The 23,360-nt window shown below is 42.9% G+C and overlaps 1 protein-coding gene across 9 annotated transcripts in view; it reads left to right on the top strand.

Annotated features, from left to right (window-relative positions):
• LOC106562719 (ubiquitin carboxyl-terminal hydrolase 20) overlaps positions 1 to 23,360 on the top strand; it is a 40,183-nt gene that overhangs the window by 11,069 nt on the left and 5,754 nt on the right. For 7 of the 9 annotated variants that reach the window (XR_001319083.2, XM_014127717.2, XM_014127722.2 and 4 more), the window contains exons 17-24: positions 8,218 to 8,398; positions 8,638 to 8,764; positions 14,951 to 15,120; positions 15,438 to 15,519; positions 15,756 to 15,864; positions 16,338 to 16,440; positions 16,786 to 16,854; positions 18,772 to 18,935. Coding sequence is in view for 8 of the 9 variants with exons in the window: in XM_014127717.2 (XP_013983192.2) it covers positions 8,218 to 8,398; positions 8,638 to 8,764; positions 14,951 to 15,120; positions 15,438 to 15,519; positions 15,756 to 15,864; positions 16,338 to 16,440; positions 16,786 to 16,854; positions 18,772 to 18,929 (999 nt within the window). In the remaining variant the exon portion in view is untranslated. The remainder of the gene's footprint in view (positions 1 to 8,217; positions 8,399 to 8,637; positions 8,765 to 14,950; positions 15,121 to 15,437; positions 15,520 to 15,755; positions 15,865 to 16,337; positions 16,441 to 16,785; positions 16,855 to 18,771; positions 18,936 to 23,360) is intronic. The other 2 variants (XM_014127720.2, XM_014127719.2) reach the window with 1 other exon arrangement.

The raw sequence follows: 23,360 nt of genomic DNA, 5'->3' as shown, positions 1-23,360 counted from the left end.
AAACATTCAGGGGATAGAGGTGATAAAAGTTGACCCATTTTGCATACCCCAACATACCATGTCTTCATCACATCCATGTCTTCATCACTGGAAAATATTAATGATTGAATTTGATATAATTTAAAAGCGTACAAACAGGGCTGTCAAACTATTTGATAATTTCTTGAAATAAATGTTTTTTAACCCTCAAGCTGCTGAGATATTTTACATACATCAGTTATCAACATTTTGATCCCAGAAGAAACTATTGAAAAAAAGCAACAATCAAAGCAAAATATATGCTTATTTCTTATCAAAGCTGCATTAGACATGTAGTTAATGTTGTCTAAAATAAGAAATAACCAAAACAGACTGTTATTTTAGTAAAGTTACACTTCATTTGCATTTTCTGAAGAACTGAAATATAAATTTTCCCTTTATATAATGTGCAGCTTTTTTACAAATTACAAACCACATTAGTGCTAAAAAGCTAGTTTACCATAATTTGATTCTGGTATCATATGATTTGACATTTGGTAGTTTAGATTTGTTTGTTTATTATCACATATTTTTATTTGTAAAAGTAATATAAACACAACACATTTTATATGATCAGATTTTTTTAAACGCAACACATTGAATTATTGAACAATTGCATTGTATTTCTTTTCTTTTTAACTAGTAAACCTACACATTCTGAACAATTATAGTTTTAAGCAGTGTATTGGTAGTTAACATGCTACCTAACTGATCAACAATTATAGGTACAAGCTAATAAGAAGGTATATATGCTATCTTATTGAACAAGCAACTTACTGATACTGATGTGTGCGCTAGGCATCTCTCTCCAGCTCTCTCCAGGTTGTTGTGCTGCTTGGCTGGCTAGCTGCTCACTGGTTTCCTCTAGATATTGCCACTGTTCTCGCTCACACTGCAGTGCACACTGCCACCATCAGCTGTGTATTTCCGCCAGTTCCAGAAAGTCCACTCCTTGCATACGTACTGTAAATATGATGAATCATAGATTGGCAAGGAAATCCACTTCATCTTCACTGTCCAACTGCATTGTCACGGAGCTGGAACCAGCAGAAGAGGATGGAGTGGCCTTAAAACTGGATGCTGCTGTGGTGCCAATCTGCTGCAGAACTTCACTTGGTAGTTTATGCTGGTAACAGGTATCACCAGCCAGCTTCAGTCCATACCGCACCAGGAGTATGGACTTGAGTGTGCAGTGACATTCTATATCTTAACTTTGACTGGAACACACTCATTTGGCTGAACAGCCGTTCAACCTCCGCATTTGAGTGTGGCGAGCGCAGCTTTGCACAGTTCTTCAAATGGATTTGACCCGGAAGAGTCTGTGTAGTTATTCACTTCACTCCAAAACTCGACTGTATTTTCAGTTGAGTCCCACTTAAACAGATGGATGTATCTTCATTGGGAAACAATTTGATCAATTGTGTGGGGCTGGTACCCCAGTAGCTCAGCTACTTTAATAATTTTGGTGGTGCCTTTATTGTGCTTTAACATTTCCTTAACACTGAACAAGGCCATGTTTCGCAAGGCTTCTAGGTTGTCAGGGAGCCTTGCTTGCAGCTCCTTGCTTAAAGCAACAATGTAGTTGATGCACCGTCTCCATATGACCTTTTTGTCCTCTGGCGCAATACTGAGTTGGTACAACGTGCTCTCGAAAAGGTACCCAAGGAATAGTGATGGACTGAGATGTCCATCAATGGCATCCTTCAGGACATACATTTTTGCCATAGTGTTGACTACTCTGCTGCAAATTAATGTTAAGAGTTGTACCAGATTGTCCAAAAGCTTGACAGGATCTGTTTGCTCTCCCTCAAATGACTTCACTGCAACTTGTATGTCGGACAGGATTGATTTCAAGAATGTCAGGTAGACCTTGTTGGTCTTGTCCATGTACATGGCGTGGAGCACATCCACCATGTAGCAATGCTCACTAGCCTTGGTCAACTCAAAGCGGAGTTTCAGTTCTTCCCGCAGGCTCAATCGATAGCCAACGTGTGGCACACACTTTGGTGATCTGCAGGGGTTTCTGGCCACAATTAATGGTGGCATACACTGCTTTGTACGCCTCGCACTGTTTTGGGGAAATCGAAAACCAGTTGTAGGTTTCCCTGATTAAGTACTCAACACTCCTAGGGATGGTTTCTTTGGATGCTGCACTGACAGCCAATTGTATAGAATGGCACACACAGGGGAAATTTGGGCAATGCACATTTTTCCTTTAAAATCTTGTGCACCCTGTTGTGCACCCCAGTCATCACGGACGCATTATCTGTGCCAATACACTGAAGATTCTCATTTTTAAGGTTACACTTCTCAAGAAACTCAACTACTGCCTTTGTTATTGATCTGGCACCGCCCCCCTCCAATTCAACCAGCCCGAGAAATGTGGACACAACGGTTCTTTTTTTAGCACTGAAATACCAAATCTCCACACCCAGGTATTTCAAGACACTGACATCAGTGGACTCATCCAAAAGGAGACTGAACTTCTCATCCCCCGCATCTTACCCTTTTGATAAAATAAGGAGCCAGTACTCCCCTAATAATTTCTGTGCACTTGGAAGTTTCTTGCTGCCACAGAATCTGAAAAGGCAGCTTTGCAAGCCATACCTAAATGGTCGCATGCTAGCAGCGAACAATGCTCCTCAATGGCCATTGCCATAGTAGCTTCTGCACTTTTGCAGTTATCCACTTTCTTAACCAACTGTGGTAATGTAGACTGTTGCGGGGTTGTACGGTTTTGATTTATTTATATGCTTTGCTGTAGCACAATGTTTTTTGATGTCATATTTTTGCAAGCATATCTGATTTGCAGTACGCACAGTATGCCCGACAATCATCCCCAATTACTGGCTTCAGCCACCCTTTAAGATCAGGTACAGACTCCCACTCTTTTCTGTACTTCTGGCTGTACAATTTTGATTGAGACATGTTGATTGATGTTGTAAGTTCTGTTCAAGATCAAACATTCGTGACCAACTATATTCCTTGGGTTTGTCTCGTCGTACGCATACTACTGTTGCTGGAGTCAGCCAACAATGATTTGCAATTTGCTGAAATTGCTGCAGGCCTGGCTGCTGACGTCACTCACAATGCACTTTTGCAGCCAGGCACGTGTGTTGTGACTGAGTGTGTGACAGAGAAAATCGTTTTTGTGTCATTTAGAGGGAAAATGTGTGCATTTTAGCGTTTGAGTCACTTTTCAAAAGTTGCTAAAAGTTCCAAATACATTTTTTAAAGTAGCTAAATTTGTTGCTAGGTGCTGTTTGAAAAAAACATTGCCAGGGTAGTCTGAAAAGTTGCTAAATCTAGCAACAAAATTGCTAAGTTGGCATCACTGGTGGCAGTGCCTATGGCAGGATGCTTCAAAAAGCCCGAATCCTCAGTCACTTCAAACCAAATGTAATGGCACCCAAAATATCATACGTTGCACATATATAATATTATAGGATTTTTCTTCTATATGTATACATTGAGGTTAGCTGGTTTCTGTATTACTACCAATAATTCATACCACTGACAGACTTGTCAGCTGTTTTGACTGCAACTAAGCATATACAGTGCATTCGGAAAGTATTCAGACCCCATTACTTTTTCCATTTTTTTTCCCATTACAGCCTTATTATGAAATTGATTGAATAGTTTCCTCCCTCATCAATCTACAGAATACCCCATAATGACAAAGCAAAAACCAGTTTGATAATAAATGAAATTACATTTACATAAGTATTCAGACCCTTTACTCAGTACTTTGTTGAAGCACCTTTGGCAGCGATTACAGCCTTGAGTCTTCTTGGGTATGAAGCTACAAGCTTGGCACACCTGTATTTGGGGAGTTCCTTCCATTCTTCTCTGCAGATTCTCTCAAGCTCTGTCAGGTTGGATGGGGAGTGTCGCTGCACAGCTACTGGCTGGGCCACTCAAGGACATTCAGAGACTTGTCCCGAAGCCACTTCTGTTTTGTCTTGGCTATGTGCTTGAGTCGTTGTCCTGTTGGAAGGTGAACCTTCACCCCAGTCTGAGGTCCTGAGTGCTCTGGAGCAGATTTTGATCAAGGATCTCTCTGTACTTTGCTCCATTCATCTTTCTCTTGCAAACTTCAAGCGGGCTGTCATGTGCCTTTTACTGAGGAGTGGCTTCCGTCTGGCCACTCTACCATAAAGGCTTTATTGGTGGAGTGCTGCAGAGATGGTGGTCCTTATGAAAGGTTCTCCCATCTCCACAGAGGAACTCTGGAGCTCCAATCAGAGTGACTATTGGGTTCTTGGTCACCTCCCTGACCAATGCCCATCTCTTCCAATTGCTCAGTCTGTGTGCCTTTCCAAAATCATGTCCAATCAACTGAATTTGTTATCTCACACAGGAAGCGGCGCAGGTCCTAATCCAGGCACTTGTCATCTCCCGTCTGGATTACTGCAACTCGCTGTTGGCTGGGCTCCCTGCCTGTGCCATTAAACCCCTACAACTCATCCAGAACGCCGCAGCCCGTCTGGTGTTCAACCTTCCCAAGTTCTCTCACGTCACCCCGCTCCTCCGCTCTCTCCACTGGCTTCCAGTTGAAGCTCGCATCCGCTACAAGACCATGGTGATTGCCTACGGAGCTGTGAAGGGAACGGCACCTCCATACCTTCAGGCTCTGATCAGGCCCTACACCCAAACAAGGGCACTGCGTTCATCCACCTCTGGCCTGCTGGCCCCCCTACCTCTGAGGAAGCACAGTTCCTGCTCAGCCCAGTCAAAACTGTTAGCTGCTCTGGCACCTCAATGGTGGAACAAGCTCCCTCACGACGCCAGGACAGCGGAGTCAATCACCACCTTCCGGAGACACCTGAAACCCCACCTCTTTAAGGAATACCTAGGATAGGATAAAGTAATCCTTCTAACCCTCCCCCCCCTTAAAAGATTTAGATGCACTATTGTAAAGTGGTTGTTCCACTGGATATCATAAGGTGAATGCACCAATTTGTAAGTCGCTCTGGATAAGAGCGTCTGCTAAATGACTTAAATGTAATGTAATGTAATTTACCACCGGTGGACACCAATACAGTTGTAGGAACATCTCAAGGATGATCAATGGAAACAGGATGCACCTGAGCTCAATTTCGAGTCTCATAACAAGGGTCTGAATACTTATGTAAATACATTTGCACAAATTTCTAAAAACCTGTTTTTGCTTTGTCATTATCGCGTATTGTGTGTAGATTGATGAGGAAAGAACTGTTTAATAAATTTTAGAATAAGGCTGTAACGTAACAAAGTGGAAAAAGTCAAGTGGTTGGAATACTTTCCCGAATGCACTGTGGTAAGGTAATTTATATTTAGTACACGGACATACTCATGCTGCAACAGGTCCCCCTCTACCCTCTGATATGTATAAGTTAATATTGTCTCCAGAGAAACCTACATTCAAATAAATATTTTTTAATTGTCTCACATCAGATAGCGCGATGACCGTCTGCACTGATCTGTCTGATAACTCGCAAACACTCATGAGGTAGATAAAAATAAGTTTGGCTACAATATGCTGTCCTTACATTTGAAAATGTTACCAAGGTGACATCATCCACTGAACCCCCCTTTCATCCTCAAAAGAGTAATTCTTACCTTAAAAACGACGAACCTGTAACTAATATATAAACATTTGTCATGAGAAAGTCTTCACTACCTAGTTCTTCATCTAGCTAAGGTGTTTTGTGGTGGTGGAATCAATATTTATTAAATTCAAAATGTGCGCGTAAATGTGCTTGCTAATGCTAGTGTCTTCTTGCTGGCTGAACCAATTTCAAATCAGTCCATATGGAAGGAAAGGCAGGGATGCTAACAATGCCAGTTCACACACTCAATGCTGAACACTCCCTCTAGCTAGTGTAGTGAAGTTCTAGCTATGCATAAATTAGTTTTCATGATATCTGTTCTGCCGTGATAGTGCGCTGACTTCTACAGCACAGCTGACTGGTCTCTGCGACGTTATCGCATTGGCCAAATGTTACAAAGTAGCGAGGCACAGTGCCATCTGTCAGTCAGATAGATGCTGATTTCTGAGAACAGTCCCTTAACTTTGGTGCCGTACAGCTTCATCAACAAGCTGGCAAACTAGCTACCGTATGGCCATTCAAACAAGCTTGCACTAGGCTGCTAGCTGGAGAAAGTTTGATCAGCATATCCAGCGTGCATGGTTTGTCGTAGTAGCCAGTACATCATAGCTACTGAGAGCAGAGGGATTTTCAGAATTAGGAAGTAATGTTAGGCGGATGAGCAAAATCTTGATTTTTAGAGATGAGTTCCACGTCCTACAAGATTGATCGGTTGAGTGACCAGCGTCAACATGACGCCATCTGATGTGAAACAATGGATTTGCCCTGAATAACTACTTATCGGAGAATACACACTGTTACAGCTCTCTGTGTAGAGTTCTGTATTGCAATTCTGTTAAGTATTTATACCATTGGCAGACTTTGTATACCATTAGCAGATTTTTATACAGTATATCAAAATGACCCCAGTCTGTAGTTTGTCGGTTAATACAAATGATTTCATTTTTTAACCTTTAACATCAATTGTCAAAAAATGCATAAACTCTTTACATTTTGCATATTTTGTAATTTAGACCCTAATTTACATCATCTGAAATGTATGTCTTGTGCCCACCATCGGTTGAGACACAGCATACTCTTTAATACAGGGTGGATGTCATTTCAATCATAGAAATATAATTCAGTAGTGGCGCGGTGGTCTAAGGCACTGCATCGCAGTTGCTAGCTGTGCCACTAGAGATCCTGGTTCTAGTCCAGGCTCTGTTGTAGCCGGCTGCGACCGGGAGACCCATGGGGCGGCGCACAACTGGCCGAGCATCGTTAGGGGAGGGTTTGGCCGGCAGGGATGTACCTGTCCCATTGCGCTCTAGCGACTCCTGTGGTGGGCCGGGCACATGCACACTGACACGGTCGCCAGGTGTATGGTGTTTCCTCTGCTTTCGGGTTAAGCGGACATTGTGTCAAGAAGCAGTGCGGCTTGGTTGAGTCTGTTTCGGAGGACGCATGGCTCTCGATCTTCGCCTCTCCTGAGTCTGTATGGGAGTTGCAGCAATGAGACAAGACTGTAGCTACCAATTGGATACCACGAAATTTGGGAGGAGAAAGGGGTAAAAAAGGAAAAAAATTACATTAAAAAAAAAAGATCAATTGCTGGTACACAATTGGCATTTTAAATAGAATTTAAATTTAAACTTCCAATTACTACCACAAAGATTGCTGCCGGTCCACCACTATTGAATATCAACTTAAAGAGCGACTGCCTTTAAAAAGCAACAAATCCCTTCATGGCATCGATATGAGTCAGGAACCGTTATTCTAGTGTCAAAATTTACTACAAAGCGTAAACAGAATAATTTTGGTCACAGTCAGTCTGGTCTAAAACGGAGTTTGGAACATCTGTGCGTCACAACGGGTAAAATAAGGTTGGGTTTTGATTTGAACAGCTGCTGCCGCTGTGATTGCTCTCGATCCAATAGCATAGACAGTGAGACAGACCTGTCCAGCAGTTCTGACTTTGTTTACATAAGACAACACATTGCACATTTTTTTTACTGGAAAAATACTGCACCAAACACCCTAGTTAAAGTAAAATTGCGCAACTAACACATCCTCGGCCAAAACGTAAACTCAAGAAATCTGAGATTCATTCTGGGGATTTTGAGAAAGTGAAATAGGCTTCCGTGTCTACAGTGTCTCATGGATGAACATCTTTAACCAAACGCGGAATCGGTTAGAAAACACACCTACCAGACTGAAGTCTAATTTTTCTTATGAGCAACAGAATAACACACGTGCCAATCGGCGTGTTCAGTGGCTCTTTAAATGGGAGTGTCTCTTCTATTATCTATATATCTATAACCTATATTCAATAGGTTTCCTATGGAAGATTGACAGTGTAATTTAAAACAACTGATATTCCCACTCAAGTCAACATTCTCTGATGTGTAAACCTCCAACCATCTTTGTGGTACCTTCCCAAAGTAGAAATGTCAATTTTAGTACATGTATCAGTTCCAAAAAGTCACTTTCTGAACAAATCTGAGCAAATATGTATGGAAGGTTTCATTCAAATCAAAAGGGGTGCAGTCAAAAAGTGATTGAAATCAAATGGAACAACCTTATAGATTTCCTGAAAGAAAATTCTTCATAATGAAAATTCTGTGTTCAGATCCTGTGCATCCACCTGAAACGTTTTCGCCATGAGGTGATGTACTCCTTCAAGATCAACAGCCACGTGGCCTTCCCATTGGAGGGCCTCGAACTCCGACCTTTCCTGGCCAAGGACAGCCCCTCCCAGATCACCACCTATGACCTGCTGTCCCTCATCTGTCACCATGGCACCGCAGGCAGTGGGTGACCCTTGACTGAATTACCTAACGTTAAAGACTCCCTCCAGCTATTTTTGACATGTTTGTTTGGCTGATATTGGTTGTGATTCACCGCAGCATAGTCTTAGTGTGTCGGGTGTTTTCTTCATAGCTTACTATCAACATTTTTAACCTCTTTTTCACTGCCTCCCCCCTCTCTCTTCTCGCTTCCTCTGTCTTTTTCCTCCTATTCTCTCTCTCTCTCTTCCCCTCCCTCCTAGGTGGTCACTACATAGCGTACTGTCAGAACGTGATTAACGGTCAGTGGTACGAGTTTGATGACCAGTATGTAACGGAGGTCCATGAGACGGTGGTGCAGAATGCTGAGGCCTATGTGCTCTTCTACAGGTGAGACTTCAACCTTCATTATGTAAGAACACTTTAAATGTTTTAGTGTTTGGTTGAACTGAATAATGTATTTGATTTTGTGTGTGTGTGTATACGTGTGCTTGTGTGGGCCTGTGTCTGTGCATACACGCAGGCAGATGGCGATTTGAGTCTTTTCCATCTTACCGTGCAAATGCATTGTATGCAGCCATCAATACACTTCTATCCCCCGTGGACTGGTTCGTACCTAAAACATTATCCATTCAGGCTGCAAAGGCGTCGATTTCCTCAACTAGATTGAATGGTGAGAAGGTGGTAAAAAATAGGGAAAATATGCATACTTTATGAAACACCATTTTCCACCACCATGCTAAAGTGGCTAATGCCTAGGAATGCTAGTCACGAATGTTGTGTATTGCGTTCAGCCAATCAGGTTGCAGCATTCTGTTGTTTACCCCTGTCTGAACGCAGGGCGCGACATCAGGAGGTAGCATTAGCCACTAGCATGGTGGTGGAAAATGGTGTTTCATAAAGAAAGTACACATACTTTCAGTTTATTTTTTTTCTGCCTTCTCGCTATTCGATCTAGTTAAAGAGGAAATCGACTTCTTTGCAGCCTGAATGGAGAATGTTTTAGGTACGAACCGGTCCAAGAAGTATACGTGTGTATTGCCGGTTGCATACAATGCATTTGGACGGTAAGATGAAACCATCCATACCAGATCAATATCGGCATCTGCCAGTCTTTGAGTTAACACGCGTAATCAAATTAAATCACATTTTATTTGTCACATGCACCGAATACAACAGGTGTAGTAGACCTTACAGTGAAATGCTTACTTACAAGCCCTTAACCAACAATGCAGTTTTAAGAAAAAATACATGTTAAGTAAAAAATAAGAAATTAAAGAGCAGCAGTAAAATAACAATAGCAAGGCTATATACAGGGAGTACCAATACAGAGTCAATGTGGAGGCTATATACAGGTGGTACCGGTACAGAGTCAATGTGGAGGCTATATACAGGGGGTACCGGTACAGAGTCAATGTGCGGGGGCACCGGTTAGTCGAGGTAATTGAGGTAATATGTACATGTACACTGGTTCCTCCTTTAAAAGTTGCGAGCTTGTGCCGCTGGACTTAGAGCTACCCAGCGTCACGGCTTCATTGCTCCAGACCACCACAAGGGGGAGTTAGAGCACTCATGCATTTGGGTCCCAAGGTTTTTATATGACCAATCATAAAGAGTGGTTCCAATGAAGAATTTGATGCGGGCCACCCGTCCCTGATGACTTCAGCAATGATGGCTGACAAAACATTACGGGAAGCAAATGTATGTAGTTATAACGTCATAACGAGTCAAGCAAAAAATGTACAATTGAGAGGAATATGTTAGTTAAAGTAGAGACCAACGATTGTGCATATTTTTTTGTCATAAAGTTAATTTACGAAAATCGCTATTTAGCAAGTTTTTTTGTCCAGCCATATCCAATACCAGGTGTATCAAACTCATTCATTATAGCAAGCAGGGAGCAGGTTTCAAACCCTCAACATTCTTGCCCGAAGTCCAGCACGCTATCGACTGTGCCCAAATGTATTAATTGCGGTTGGGGCTGATTGTGGCTAAAAACACTTTGTCAATTGGAATCTTTAACATGTGGAAAGGGGGAAAAGTATTATTATTAGTTTTTCACAAGCATTGCAGGAGGGCTATTTGCTGAACAATAGACTATTTAACCTTTACTAAAGAATTGTCTAATAGCTGAGCTAGGTGTGAACCCCCCCCTCCTCCCCAACTTGAGCTAGGTGTGAACCCCCCCCCTCCTCCCCAACTTGAGCTAGGTGTGAACCCCTCCCCAACTTGAGCTAGGTGTGAAACCCCCTCCCCTCCCCAACTTGAGCTAGGTGTGAACCCCCCCTCCTCCCCAACTTGAGCTAGGTGTAAACCCCCCTCCTCCCCAACTTGAGCTAGGTGTGAACCCCCCCTCCTCCCCAACTTGAGCTAGGTGTGAAACCCCCTCCCCTCCCCAACTTCAGCTAGGTGTGAAACCCCCTTCCCTCCCCAACTTGAGCTAGGTGTGAACCCCCCCCTCCTCCCCAACTTGAGCTAGGTGTGAACCCCCCCCTCCTCCCCAACTTGAGCTAGGTGTGAACCCCCCCTCCTCCCCAACTTGAGCTAGGTGTGAACCCCCTCCCCTCCCTAACTTGAGCTAGGTGTGAACCCCCCCCTCCTCCCCAACTTGAGCTAGGTGTGAAACCCCCTCCCCTCCCCAACTTGAGCTAGGTGTGAAACCCCCTCCTCCCCAACTTGCAACAAATCATTTTCAAGACTATCTAGAAAAAGCAGCGGCGATGCGCAATAGGTTTCTAAGAAGAGGCTTTTCTCCACAATGTGTGGATGAAGCTCTTAATTTGGCATTGGGGAAAACACAACATGAACTGCTACAAAAAAGACCAGCTAAAGCTAAAGAACACTCTGTAATGTTCACAACTACATATATGAAAAGTGGGAGATGCGGTCAAGAAACTCTGGCATGTTTTATTTACGAGAAAAATTGGTCCATGCCAACTACCAGCCACAAAAGAAAATCAGCCAGAATGTTCTTGGATTTTCACCCTCCAGACATTATTTCCTAAAGGACTTAATGATGAAATGCCTATGTATGTTATGTTGTGAATTTGAACATGAATTATGCCCCTATTTCAGATCACTCTGACGTTTTTCTTACACTGTACCCAATGATTTATGAAAACTTGCTTGGTAGGTCGATGTTTTACAGACGTGTTTAATATGTTTTATGTACCCAGTTTATTTGAATATTTATGAAATGCATATTGTTATATTTGGTAGCACTTATTTGTTTTTCCTTTCGCCTCCAACCCCATTCGATGAGTGGAACGGATGTGGGTGGGGCTAGGTCTACATAAGGGTGCTAATTAAAAAAACTCACAAAAGCTCTGACGAAGGCCGTGAGGCCGATATGTAAAGCTTATTAAAGATCAGTGATACGATCAAGAGCAGTGTGCGGGTTCCTTCTTCTTTTTCCTCATTTTATCCGGCTGTTGCCACGCAAATGCAAAAAAAGATAGCTCAGATGTGGGAGTACCTTTTGAATTTGACTTTACAAACAAGAGTGCTTAATTGGAGTCTATTTCTTCGGAGCCTAGACCTATATAAAATAACTTAGCCTACCTCAGCCAGTTATGAGGCTTAACAGCCTAATAGAAGTAGGATTTTTTTTATTAGGCCTACTTACAATTGCAACTGGTCAAAAATGTAGCATCCAATATAAAACAATATTTTAAAGAAAAAAAAGTCTGCACATTCGAACTAAAACAATGTAACTAAAAAGAAAGCGCACATTTGTAATTCCCAAGCTCTAAAAGTAATTGGAAAGGTAGATACAAATTATGTATGACATTGTGGTTACAATAAAGTATGTAGCCCATCATGCAAATGGTAATTAGCAGGACAATAGACTTTTTATAACCCGGCTACTGTTGTGAAAATCCCTCAACTTGCAATGTATTCGACGCTTAAGTACTCTGTGTTACATTTCTAACTCAAAACAGCATTTCTTCATCAACATCTTTATGCTTTCGTTAATCTTCTTGTACTTCTTTCTTTTTTTTCCTGTAGCAATTCTGAGCAAATTGCTCAAGGGCCACGGTTGATTCGTCTGTGAAGATGACGTTATTGAATATCTCGCCAGCTTTGATACATGCCTGGGCCTGCAGGACGCAAAGTTCTTTGTTTGTCAGACAAATCATTCGGTCGAAACCACAGAACAAAACAAGCGAACACACATGGTTAATGTTCTGAGAATAAAATATATATGTATGTATGTGTGTGTGTGTATATGTGTGTGTGTGTGTGTATATATGTATATATATACATTTAGCAGACGCTCTTATCCAGAGCGACTTACAGTAGTGAATGCATACATTTCATTTCATGCATTTTTTTTTGTACTGGCCCCCTGTGGGAATCGAACCCACAACCCTGGCGTTGCAAACACCATGCTCTACCAACTGAGCCATGCTCTACTCTTTCAAAATGCAGATGTTGATTTAGTTATGGATCCATAATGAATTACTATGGGAACAAATATCACTAATTTACAGAAATATTGGACCAAAGTTGTCTAATGAAGGCAAACAATTTAGAATCCTCCAATCCTTTAACCTACTCCCAACCGTCATGTTGGACAATCGCCATATTTTCCATTCCATCCTAACGGAAACCCTGAGGGTTTCATTTTTTCGTTTTCTCTGAATAGAAACACGAATCAAATTAATTAAGCCAAATTTCTTAAAATCAATCCCATAAACTATGTTATTACAAAAAAGGTTTTAAATTCTCTGGTAATGCCAATACGGAATACTATCTAATGCTTCTCAAAGATGCCATATCAAACTAGCAGTAACTGAAAAAATGGCTGAGAATGAAATGACGTGCCACAGAATGGTGTGCCGCAGCATGACGCAACTTTTAAAGGAGGAACCACTGTCGGTAGAGTTATTAAAGTGAGTATGCATAGATAATAAACAGAGAGTAGCAGCAGCATGGGGGGGCAATGCAAATAGTCTGGGTAGCCATTTGATTAACTGTGCAGGAGTCTTTTGGCTTCGGGGTAGAAGCTGTTGAGAAACGCCTTTTGAACCTAGACTTGGCGCTCTGGTACCGCTTGCCGTGCTGTAGCAGAGAGAACAGTCTATGACTAGGGTGGCTGGAGACTTCAACAATTTTTAGGGCCTTCCTCTAACACCGCCTGGTATGGAGGTCCTGGATAGCAGGACTCTTGGCCCCAGTGATGTACTGGGCCGTACACACTACCCTCTGTAGTGCTTTGCGGTCAGAGGCCGAGCAGTTGCCATACCAGGTAGTGATGCAACCAGTCAGGATGCTCTTGATGGTGCAGCTGTAGAACTTTTTGAGGATCTGAGGACTCATGCCAAATATTTTCAGTCTCCTGGAGGGGAATAGGTTTTGCCCTCTTCACATCTGTCTTGGCATGCTTGGACCATGATCGTTTGTTGACGTGGACACCAAGGAACTTGAAGCTCTCAACCTGCTCCACTACAGCCCTGTCGGTCCTCCATTTCCTGTAGTCCACAATCATATCCTTTGTTTTGATCACGTTGAGAGAGAGGTTGTTGTCCTGGCACCACACGGCCAAGTCTCTGACCTCCTCCCTATAGGCTGTCTCGTCGTTGTCGGTGATCAGGCCTACCACTGTTGTCATCAGCTAAATTAATGATGGTGTTGGAGTCGTGCCTGGCCATGCAGTCATGAGTGAACAGGGAGTACAGGAGGGGTCTGAGAACGCACCCCTGAGGGGCCCCCATGTTTGGGATCAGCGTGGCGGATGTGTTGTTACCTACCCTTACCATCTGGGGCGGCCTGTCAGGAAGTCCAGGATCCAGTTGCAGAGGGAGGTGTTTAGTCCCAGGATCCTTAGCTTAGTGATGAGCTTTGAGGGTACTATGGTGTGGATCTGTTGGTGCGGTATGCACATTGGAGTGGGTCTAGGGTTTTTGGAATGATGGTGTTGATGTGGGCCATGACCAACCTTTCAATGCACTTCATGGCTACAGACGTGAGCGCTACGGGTCGGTAGTCATTTAGGCAGGTTACCTTAGTGTTCTTGGGCACAGGGATATGGTGGTCTGCTTGAAACATTTTGGTATTACAGACTCAGACAGGGAGAGATTGAAAATGTCTGTAAAGACACTTGCCAGTTGGTCAGCGCATACTCGGAGTACACGTCCTGGTAATCCATCTGGCCTTGTGAATGTTGATCTATTTAAAGGTCTTACTCACATCGGAGATGGTGATCACACAGTTGTCCGGAACAGCTGATGCTCTCGTGCATGTTTCAGTGTTACTTTCCTCGAAGCGAGCATAGAAGTAATTTAGCTCGTCTGGTAGGCTTGTGTCACTGGGCAGCTCTCGGCTGTGCTTCCCTTTTGTAGTCTAATGGTTTGCATGCCCTGCCACATCCGACGAGCGTCAGAACCGGTGTAGTACGATTCGATCTTAGTCCTGTATTGACGCTTTGCCTGTTTGATGGTTCGTCGAAGGGCATAGCGGGATTTCTTATAAGATTCTGGGTTAGAGTCTCGCTCCTTGAAAGCGGTAGCTCTGCCCTTTAGCTCAGTGCGGATGTTGCCTATAATCCGTGTGTGTGTGTGTGTTTGTCCACAGAAAGAGCAGTGAGGAGTCGGTGAGGGAGAGGCAGAAGGTGGTGGATTTAGCTAGCATGAAGGAGCCAAGCTTGCTGCAGTTCTACATCTCCAGAGAGTGGCTGAACAAGTTCAACACTTTCACTGAGCCAGGGCCCATCAGCAACCACACCTTCCTCTGCCAGCACGGAGGTCAGTACTGTACTGGACCTACCACCACAACCCATCCTAAGCATCAACCACACTCAATCTATATAAGACTTGGGCTCGCTTCAAGTAGTACTTGTTTTCTTTCAAATACTTTAAGCTGCACTTGATTGAGCTTCCTGGAACAGTGGAAGCAGTAGAGTACTGAGTAGTCCCAGAAGTGCAAACTCTGTCCATCTGGTCTGAGGGCCTTTCCTGTTCAAGGTATTCTATTTCTGTCCTCACTAACCCCACCTTTTAGATCCCAAGCACAACCACTTTCAACTCCAATTTAACTAATCTCCTACTTGTGTTTTGTCCAGGGATCCCGCCCAATAAGTACCACTACATTGACGACCTGGTGGTGATCCTGCCCCAGAACGTGTGGGAGTACCTGTACAACAGGTTAGATGAGACTCGCTACTCAGTCTGTCTGGCTGTCTGACTGGCTGTCAAACTTTTTATCTTCCTTTCTGTCTAACTGACTGACTGACATGGTGAAGGAGTTCAATGGTCTATAAATTCTGTCTTTTCTGTCTGTCTTCCTGTCTTTTCTGTCCGACTGTCTTCCTGCCCACCTGTCTGTCTGTTTGTCTGTCTGTTCATCAGACTGTCTAACAGACTGTATATCTGTCTCCCAGTTTTGGAGGAGGTCCAGCAGTGAACCACTTGTACGTGTGTGCCATCTGCCAGGTGGAGTTAGAGGCTCTGGCCAAACGCAGGAAGGTGGAAATAGACACCTTTATCAGGGTAAGAGGTGTTGTGTGTCAGTGTTTTTTCTGCATCAAAAAGGGGCTTAAGTGGTTGGCAAGGCACGGTCAGTGTGGCTCAATTTTAGAGAACATTTTAGAGGCCCCCATCTTGCAGTGTATAAACATTGAATTCCATTTTATTTGCAGTTTTAAGGCACATTTGCTGCAATTCTGTACTGAACAAAAATATAAACGCAACATGCAACAATTTCAACGATTTTACTGAATTACAGTACATATAAGGAAATCAGTCAATTGAAATTAATTTATTAGGCTGTAGTCTTGGGATTTCACATGACTGGGCAGGGGTGCAGCCATGGGTGGGGTTGGGAGGGCATAGGCCTCGTTTAAGTTTACACAAAGCATTTTTCCATTTCATTTTTTAAAAACTTGTTTAGTTAAGCGGCCCGCCCAAGGATTTCAATGGTAGAAAAATCCCTGTTTGTTTGTGCCCTCTCTCGGTCTCTCCAGTTGAATAAAGAGTTCCAAGCGGAGGAGGCTCCTACAGTCATCCTGTGTATCAGTATGCAGTGGTTCAGAGAGTGGGAGAGCTTTGTCAAGGGCAAAGACAATGGTAGGATTCTTTGAGAATAGATACCTGGCATTATAGTACCAACAGAAGCTAAGAGCTGAATTACCTCAATACACCATTATCGTATTGTATCCTCTGTGCAGACCAGATATGTAATAATAATATATGCTATTTAGCAGGCGCTTTTATCCAAAGCGACTTAGTTATGCGTGCGTACACTTTACGTATGGGTTGTCCCGGGAATCAACCCACTATCCTGGCGTTACAAGCGCCATGCACTACCAACTGAGCTACAGGTTAATAAATAAATGTTCCTCAGTAATGTTCCTCAGTAACAACACTAAAGCTTTTGTTGGTGTTTGTTTATGTTGGTCATTGTTTTCTCAGAGCCCCCTGGTCCTATTGACAACAGTAAGATTGGTGTCATGAAAGGGGGACATGTACAGCTCAAGCAAGGTAAGCAGTGTATGCTCATACATATTCACATTGTGTGGGTTGGTTGGTCGGTCTGTGGGTGCCTGCGCTACGAACACCCACTCTTTCCTTGACAGACTGACCAGGTGAATCCAGGCAAAAGCTATGATCTCTTATTGATGTCACTTGTTAAGTTAAATCCACTTCAATCAGTGTAGATGAATGGGAGGAGACAGGTTAAAGAAGGATTTTTAAGCCTTGAGACGGTTGAGACATGGATTGTGTGTGTGTGCCATTCAGAGGTGAATGGTGGGCACGACAAAATATTTAAGTGCCTTTGAACAGGGTATGGTAGTAGGTGCCAGGCACATCGGTTTGTGTCAAGAACTGCAACGCTGCTGGGTTTTTTACGCTAAATAGTTTACTGTGTGTATCAAGAATGGTCCACCATCCAAAAGACATCCTGCCAACTTAACACAACTGTGGGAAGCACTGGAGTCGGCATGGGGCAGCATCCCTGTGGAATACTTTTGACACCTTATAGAGGCCATGCCCCGATGAATTGAAGCTGTTCTGAGGGCAAATGGGGGGGAGGTGTCCTTAATGTAGCCTTTTTCCACATGTTGTTACTTCGCTCCACAGCTATTTTCAGGTCTCTCCAGAGTTGTTCGATTGGGTTCAAGTCTGGGCTCTGGCTGGGCCACTCAAGGACATTCAGAGACTTGTCCCGAAGCCACTCCTGTTTTGTCTTGGCTGTGTGCTTAGGGTTGTTGTCCTGTTGGAAGGTGAACCTTCACCCCAGTCTGAGGTCCTGAGCCCTCTGGAGCAGGTTTTCATCAAGGATCTCACTGTACTTTGCTTTGTTCATCTTTCCCTCGATCCTGACTAGTCTCCCAGTCCCTGCCTCTGAAAAATATCCCTACAGTGTGATGCTGCCACCATGCTTCACTGTAGTGATAGTGCCAGGTTTCCTCCACACTTGGCATTCAGGCCAAAGAGTTCAATCTTGGTTTCATCAGACCAGAGAATCTTGTTTCTCATGGTCTGAGAGTCCTTTAGGTACCTTTTGGCAAACTCAAAGCGGGCAGTCATGTGCCTTTCACTGAGGAGTGGCTTCCGTCTGGGCACTCTACCATAAAGGCCTGATTGGTGGAGTGCTGCAGAGATGGTTGTCCTTCTGGAAAGTTCTCCCATCTCCACAGAAGAACTCTAGAGCTCTGTCAAAGTGACCATCGGGTTCTTGGTCACCTCCCTGACCAAGGCCCTTCTCCCCCGATTGCTTAGTTTGGCCAGGCGGCCAGCTCTAGGAAGAGTCTTGGTGGTTCCAAACTTCTTCCATTTAAGAATGATGGAGACCACTGTGTTCTTGGATTTTCAATGCTGTAGAAATGTTTTGGTACCCTTGCCCAGATCTATTCCTCGACACAATCCTGTCTCGGAGCTCTACGGACAATTCCTTTGACCTCATCGCTTGGTTTTTGCTCTGACATGCACTGTCAACTGTGGGACCTTATATAGACTTTTCCAAATCATGTCCAATCAATTGCATTTACCACAGGTGGACTCCAATCAAGTTGTAGAAACATCTTAAGAAAGATCAGTGGAATCGGGATGCACCAGAGCTAAATTTCGAGTGTCATAGCAAAGGGTTTGAATATTTATTTAAATAAGGTATTTTAGATATTTGTTAATTTAATTTTTAGCAAAAATTTCTAAACCTGTTTCACTTCGTCGTTATGGAGTATTGTTTGTAGATTGAGGGGATACAACTCTTTTTTTTATCCATTTTAGAATAAGGCTATAACATAACAAAATGTGGAAAAAGTAAAGGGGTCTGAATACTTTCCGAATGCACTGTATATCAAATAGCTAAATGACCATATGATCCTTGTGGGGTGTTCCTAATGTTTGATATAGTCAGTGTAGTGTATGTTAACACGCCTTGGTGTGTGCTCCTAGGGGCTGACTATGGTCAGATCTCAGAGGAGACGTGGCAGTATCTCCTCGGTATCTATAGTGGAGGGCCTGAGATTGCAGTGAGACAGACAGTGCTGGCCACCGACACAGACAGCCTGCATGGAGAGAGGAAGATAGAGGCAGAGACCAGGGCACTCTGAGAAATGGTGAGTCACAGCACACAAACACGTGTGTTTATGCACACACACACACGTACAGCACCCAATACACACGTTGTGTTTACAAACATATACAGGTAAGCACACATACAAACAAGCACACTCAATCATACACATACAGTGCATTCAGAAAGTATTCACACTCCTTCACTACTTCCACATTTTGTTGTGTTACAGCTTGAATTTAAAATTGATTCCATTTTAAAAAAATCTTTGGTCACTGGCCTACATACAAACAAGCACACTAAATCATACACATACACTACTCAATCATACACATACACTAACCCATAATGTCAAAGAGGAATTTTGTTTTTAGACATTTGGCAAATTAATACAAAATTTAAAAAGCCAAAATGTCTTGCGTCAATAAGTATTCAACCTCTTTATGGCAAGCCTAAATAAGTTCACGAGTAAAAATGTGCTTAGCAAATCACATAGTAAGTTGCAAGGCTTGACTGTTTGCAGTAATAGTATTTTAATATGTTTTTTGAATGACTACCTCATCTCTGTACCCCACACATACAATCATCTGTAAGGTCCCTCAGTCGAGCAGTGAATTTCAAACACTGATTCAACCGCAAAGACCAGGGAGGTTTTCCAATGCCTCGCAAAGAAGGGCAGCTATTGGTAGATGGTAGATGGGTAAAAAATAAGTAAAAAACCAGACATTGAATATCACTTTGAGCATGGTGAAGTTATTAATTGTACTTTGGAGGGTGTATAAATACACCCAGTCACTACAAAGATACAGGCGTCCTTCCCAACTCAGTTGCCGGAGAGGAAGTAAACTGCTATGGATTTCACCATGAGGCCAATGGTAGTTTAATGGCTGTGATAGGATAGAACTGAGGATGGATCAACAACATTGTAGTGACTTCAAAACATGTATCCTGTTTGCAACATGGCACTAAAGTAATATTGCAAAACATTTGGAAAAGCAATTCACTTTTTGTCCTGAATAAAAAGGTTTATGTTTGGGACAAATACAACACATTACTTAACAAATCACATAATAAATTGCATGGACTCATGTAGTGACTCAGGGGTGTGAATACTTATGTAAATGAGATATTTTTGTATTTAAGTTTCAATAAACTTACAAACATTTCTAAAAACATGTTTTCACTTTTTCATTATGGAGTATTGTGTGTAGATGTGAGATTTTTTAAATGTATTTAATCCATTTTGAATTCAGGCTGTAACACAACAAAATGTGGAATAAGTAAAGGGTTATGAATACTTTCTGAAGGCACTGTACACTTGAGCACCAAAATATTATTGCTTCCCACTGACGGTTTCCCACACACATGCACCTAATACACACTATACACACACACACACACACACACACACACACACACACACACACACACACACACACACACACACACACACACAGTTGAAGTCGGAATACATTTAAACTCATTTTTTCACTCATTCTAACATTTAATCCTAGTAAAAATTCCTTGTCTTAGGTCAGTTAGGATCACCACTTTATTTTTCGAATGTGAAATGTCAGAATAATAGTACAGAGAATAATTTATTTCAGCTTTTATTTCTTTCATCACATTCCCAGTGGGTCAGAAGTTTACATACACTCAATTAGTATTTGGTAGCATTGCCTTTAAATTGTTTAACTTGGGTCAATGTTTCAGATAGCCTTCCACAAGCTTCCCAGAATAAGTTGAGTGAATTTTGGCCCATTCCTCCTGACAGAGCTGGTGTAACTGAGTCAGGTTTGTAGGCCTCCTTGCTCGCACACACTTTTTCAGTTCTGCCCAGAAATTTTCTGTAGAATTGAGGTCAGGGCTTTGTGATGGCCTTAACTTTGTTGTCCTTAAGCCATTTTGCCACAACTTTGGAAGTATGCTTGGGGTCATTGTCCATTTGGAAGACCCATTTTGCGACCAAGCTTGAACTTCCTGACTGATGTCTTGAGATGTTGCTTCAATATATCCACATAATTGTCCTGCCTCATGATGCCATCTATTTTGTGAAGTGCACCAGACCCTCCTGCAGCAAAGCACTCCCACAACATGATGCTGCCACCCCCCTGCTTCACGGTTGGGATGGTGTTCTTTGGCTTGCAAGCCTCCCCCTTTTTCCTCCAAACATAACAATGGTCATTATGGCCAAACAGTTCTATTTTTGTTTCATCAGACCAGAGGACATTTCTCCAAAGAGTACGATGTTTGTCCCTATGTGCAGTTGCAAACCGTAGTCTGGCTGTTTTATGGTGATTTTGGAGCAGTGGCTTCTTCCTTGCTGAGCGGCCTTTCAGGTTATGTCGATATAGGACTTGTTTTACTGTGGATATAGACACTTTTATACCTGTTTTCTCCAGCAACGTCACAAGGTCTTTTGCTGTTGTGGGATTGATTTGCACTTTTCGCACCAAAGTACGTTCATCTCTAGGAGACAGAACGCATCTCCTTCCTGAGCGGTCATCACAAAGCCCTTACCTTAATGCCACAGATGAAAGAAATAAAAGCTGAAATAAATCATTATCTCTACTGTTATTATGACATTTCACATTCTTAAAATAAAGTGGTGATCCTAATTGATCTAAGACAGGGAATTTGTTACTAGGATTGGATGTCAGGAATTGTGAAAAACTGAGTTTAAATGTATTTGGCTAAGGTGTATGTAATCTTCCGACTTCAACTGTATATATGTCAGTGCATTCAGAAAGTATTCAGACCCCTTCCCTTTTTCCACATTTTGTTACTTTACAGCCTCATTCTAAAATTGATTAAATAAAGAAAATCCTCATCAATCTACACACACTACCCTATAATGACAAAGCAAAAACTTTTTTTAAATATTTGCAAATTTATGACAAATATAAAACAGAAAGAACTTATTTCCATAAGTATTCAGACCCTTTGCTATGATACTCAAAATTGAGCTCATGTGCACCATGTTTCCATGTTTCTACAACTTGATTCAAATCAAAGTTTATTTGTCACGTGCGCTGGTAGTCCTGAGGCATGGTCCTAGGGCTCAGGTCCTCCGAAAGAAAGAAAGAAAGAAAGAAAGAAAGAAAGAAAGAAAGAAAGAAAGAAAGAAAGAAAGAAAGAAAGAAAGAAAGAAAGAAAGAAAGAAAGAAAGAAAGAAAGAAAGAAAAAGAGAATTAGAGAGAGCATACTTAAGTTCACACAGTACACCGGATAAGACAGGAGAAATACTCCAGATATAAGACTGACCCTAGCCCCCCGACACAAACTACTGCAGCATAAATACTGGAGCTGAGACAGGAGGGGTCAAGAGACACTGTAGCCCCATCCGATGATACCCCCGGACAGGGCCAAACAGGCAGGATATAACCCCACCCACTTTGCCAAAGCACAGCCCCCACACCACTAGAGGGATATCTTCAACCACCAACTTACCATCCTGAGACAAGGCCGAGTATAGCCCACAAAGATCTCCGCCATGGCACAAGCCAAGGGGGGGCGCCAACCCAGAATACAACAGGTGTAGACCTTACAGTGAAATGCTTACTTACAGGCTCTAACCAATAGTGCAAAAAAGGTATTAGGTGAACAATAGGTAGGGAAAGAAATAAAACAACACTAAAAAGACAGGCTATATACAGTAGCGAGGCTATAAAAGTAGCGAGTCTACATACAGACACCGGTTAGTCAGGCTGATTGAGGTCGTTTGTACATGTAGATGTGGTGGGTGGGACACCATGCAGATAGCCCAGTTTGCCAATTTGCAGGAGCACTGGTTGGTCGGACCAAATTGAGGTAGTATGTACATGAATGTATAGTTAAAGTGACTATGCATATATGATAAACAGCAGCGTAAAAATAAGGGTTTGGGGGTGCACACAATGCAAATAGTCCGGGTAGCCATTTGATTACCTGTTCAGGAGTCTTATGGCTTGGGGGTAAAAACTGTTGAGAAGCCATTTTGTCCTAGACTTGGCACTCCGGTACCGCTTGCCATGCGGTAGTAGAGAGAACAGTCTATGACTGAGGTGGCTGGGGTCTTTGACCATTTTTAGGGCCTTCCTCTGACACCACCAGGTGTAGAGGTCCTGGATGGCAGGCAGCTTAGCCCCAGTGATGTACTGGGCCGTCCGCACTACCCTCTGTAGTGCCTTGCGGTCAGAGGCCGAGCAATTGCCGTACCAGGCAGTGACGCAACCAAGCAGGATGCTCTCTATGTTGCAGCTGTAGAACCTTTTGAGGATCTTAGGACCCATGCCAAATGTTTTTAGTTTCCTGAGGGGGAATAGGCTTTGTCGTGCCCTCGTCATGACTGTCTTGGTGTGTTTGGACCATTCTAGTTTGTTGTTGATGTGGACACCAAGGAACTTGAAGCTCTCAACCTGCTCCACTACAGCCCCGTCGATGAGAATGGGGGCGTGCTCGGTCCTCCTTTTCCTGTAGTCCACAATAA

Source organism: Salmo salar, chromosome ssa11 (genome assembly GCF_905237065.1).
Source record: "Salmo salar chromosome ssa11, Ssal_v3.1, whole genome shotgun sequence".
NCBI lineage: Eukaryota > Metazoa > Chordata > Actinopteri > Salmoniformes > Salmonidae > Salmo > Salmo salar.
This window is presented reverse-complemented; position numbering and strand designations above follow the sequence as displayed.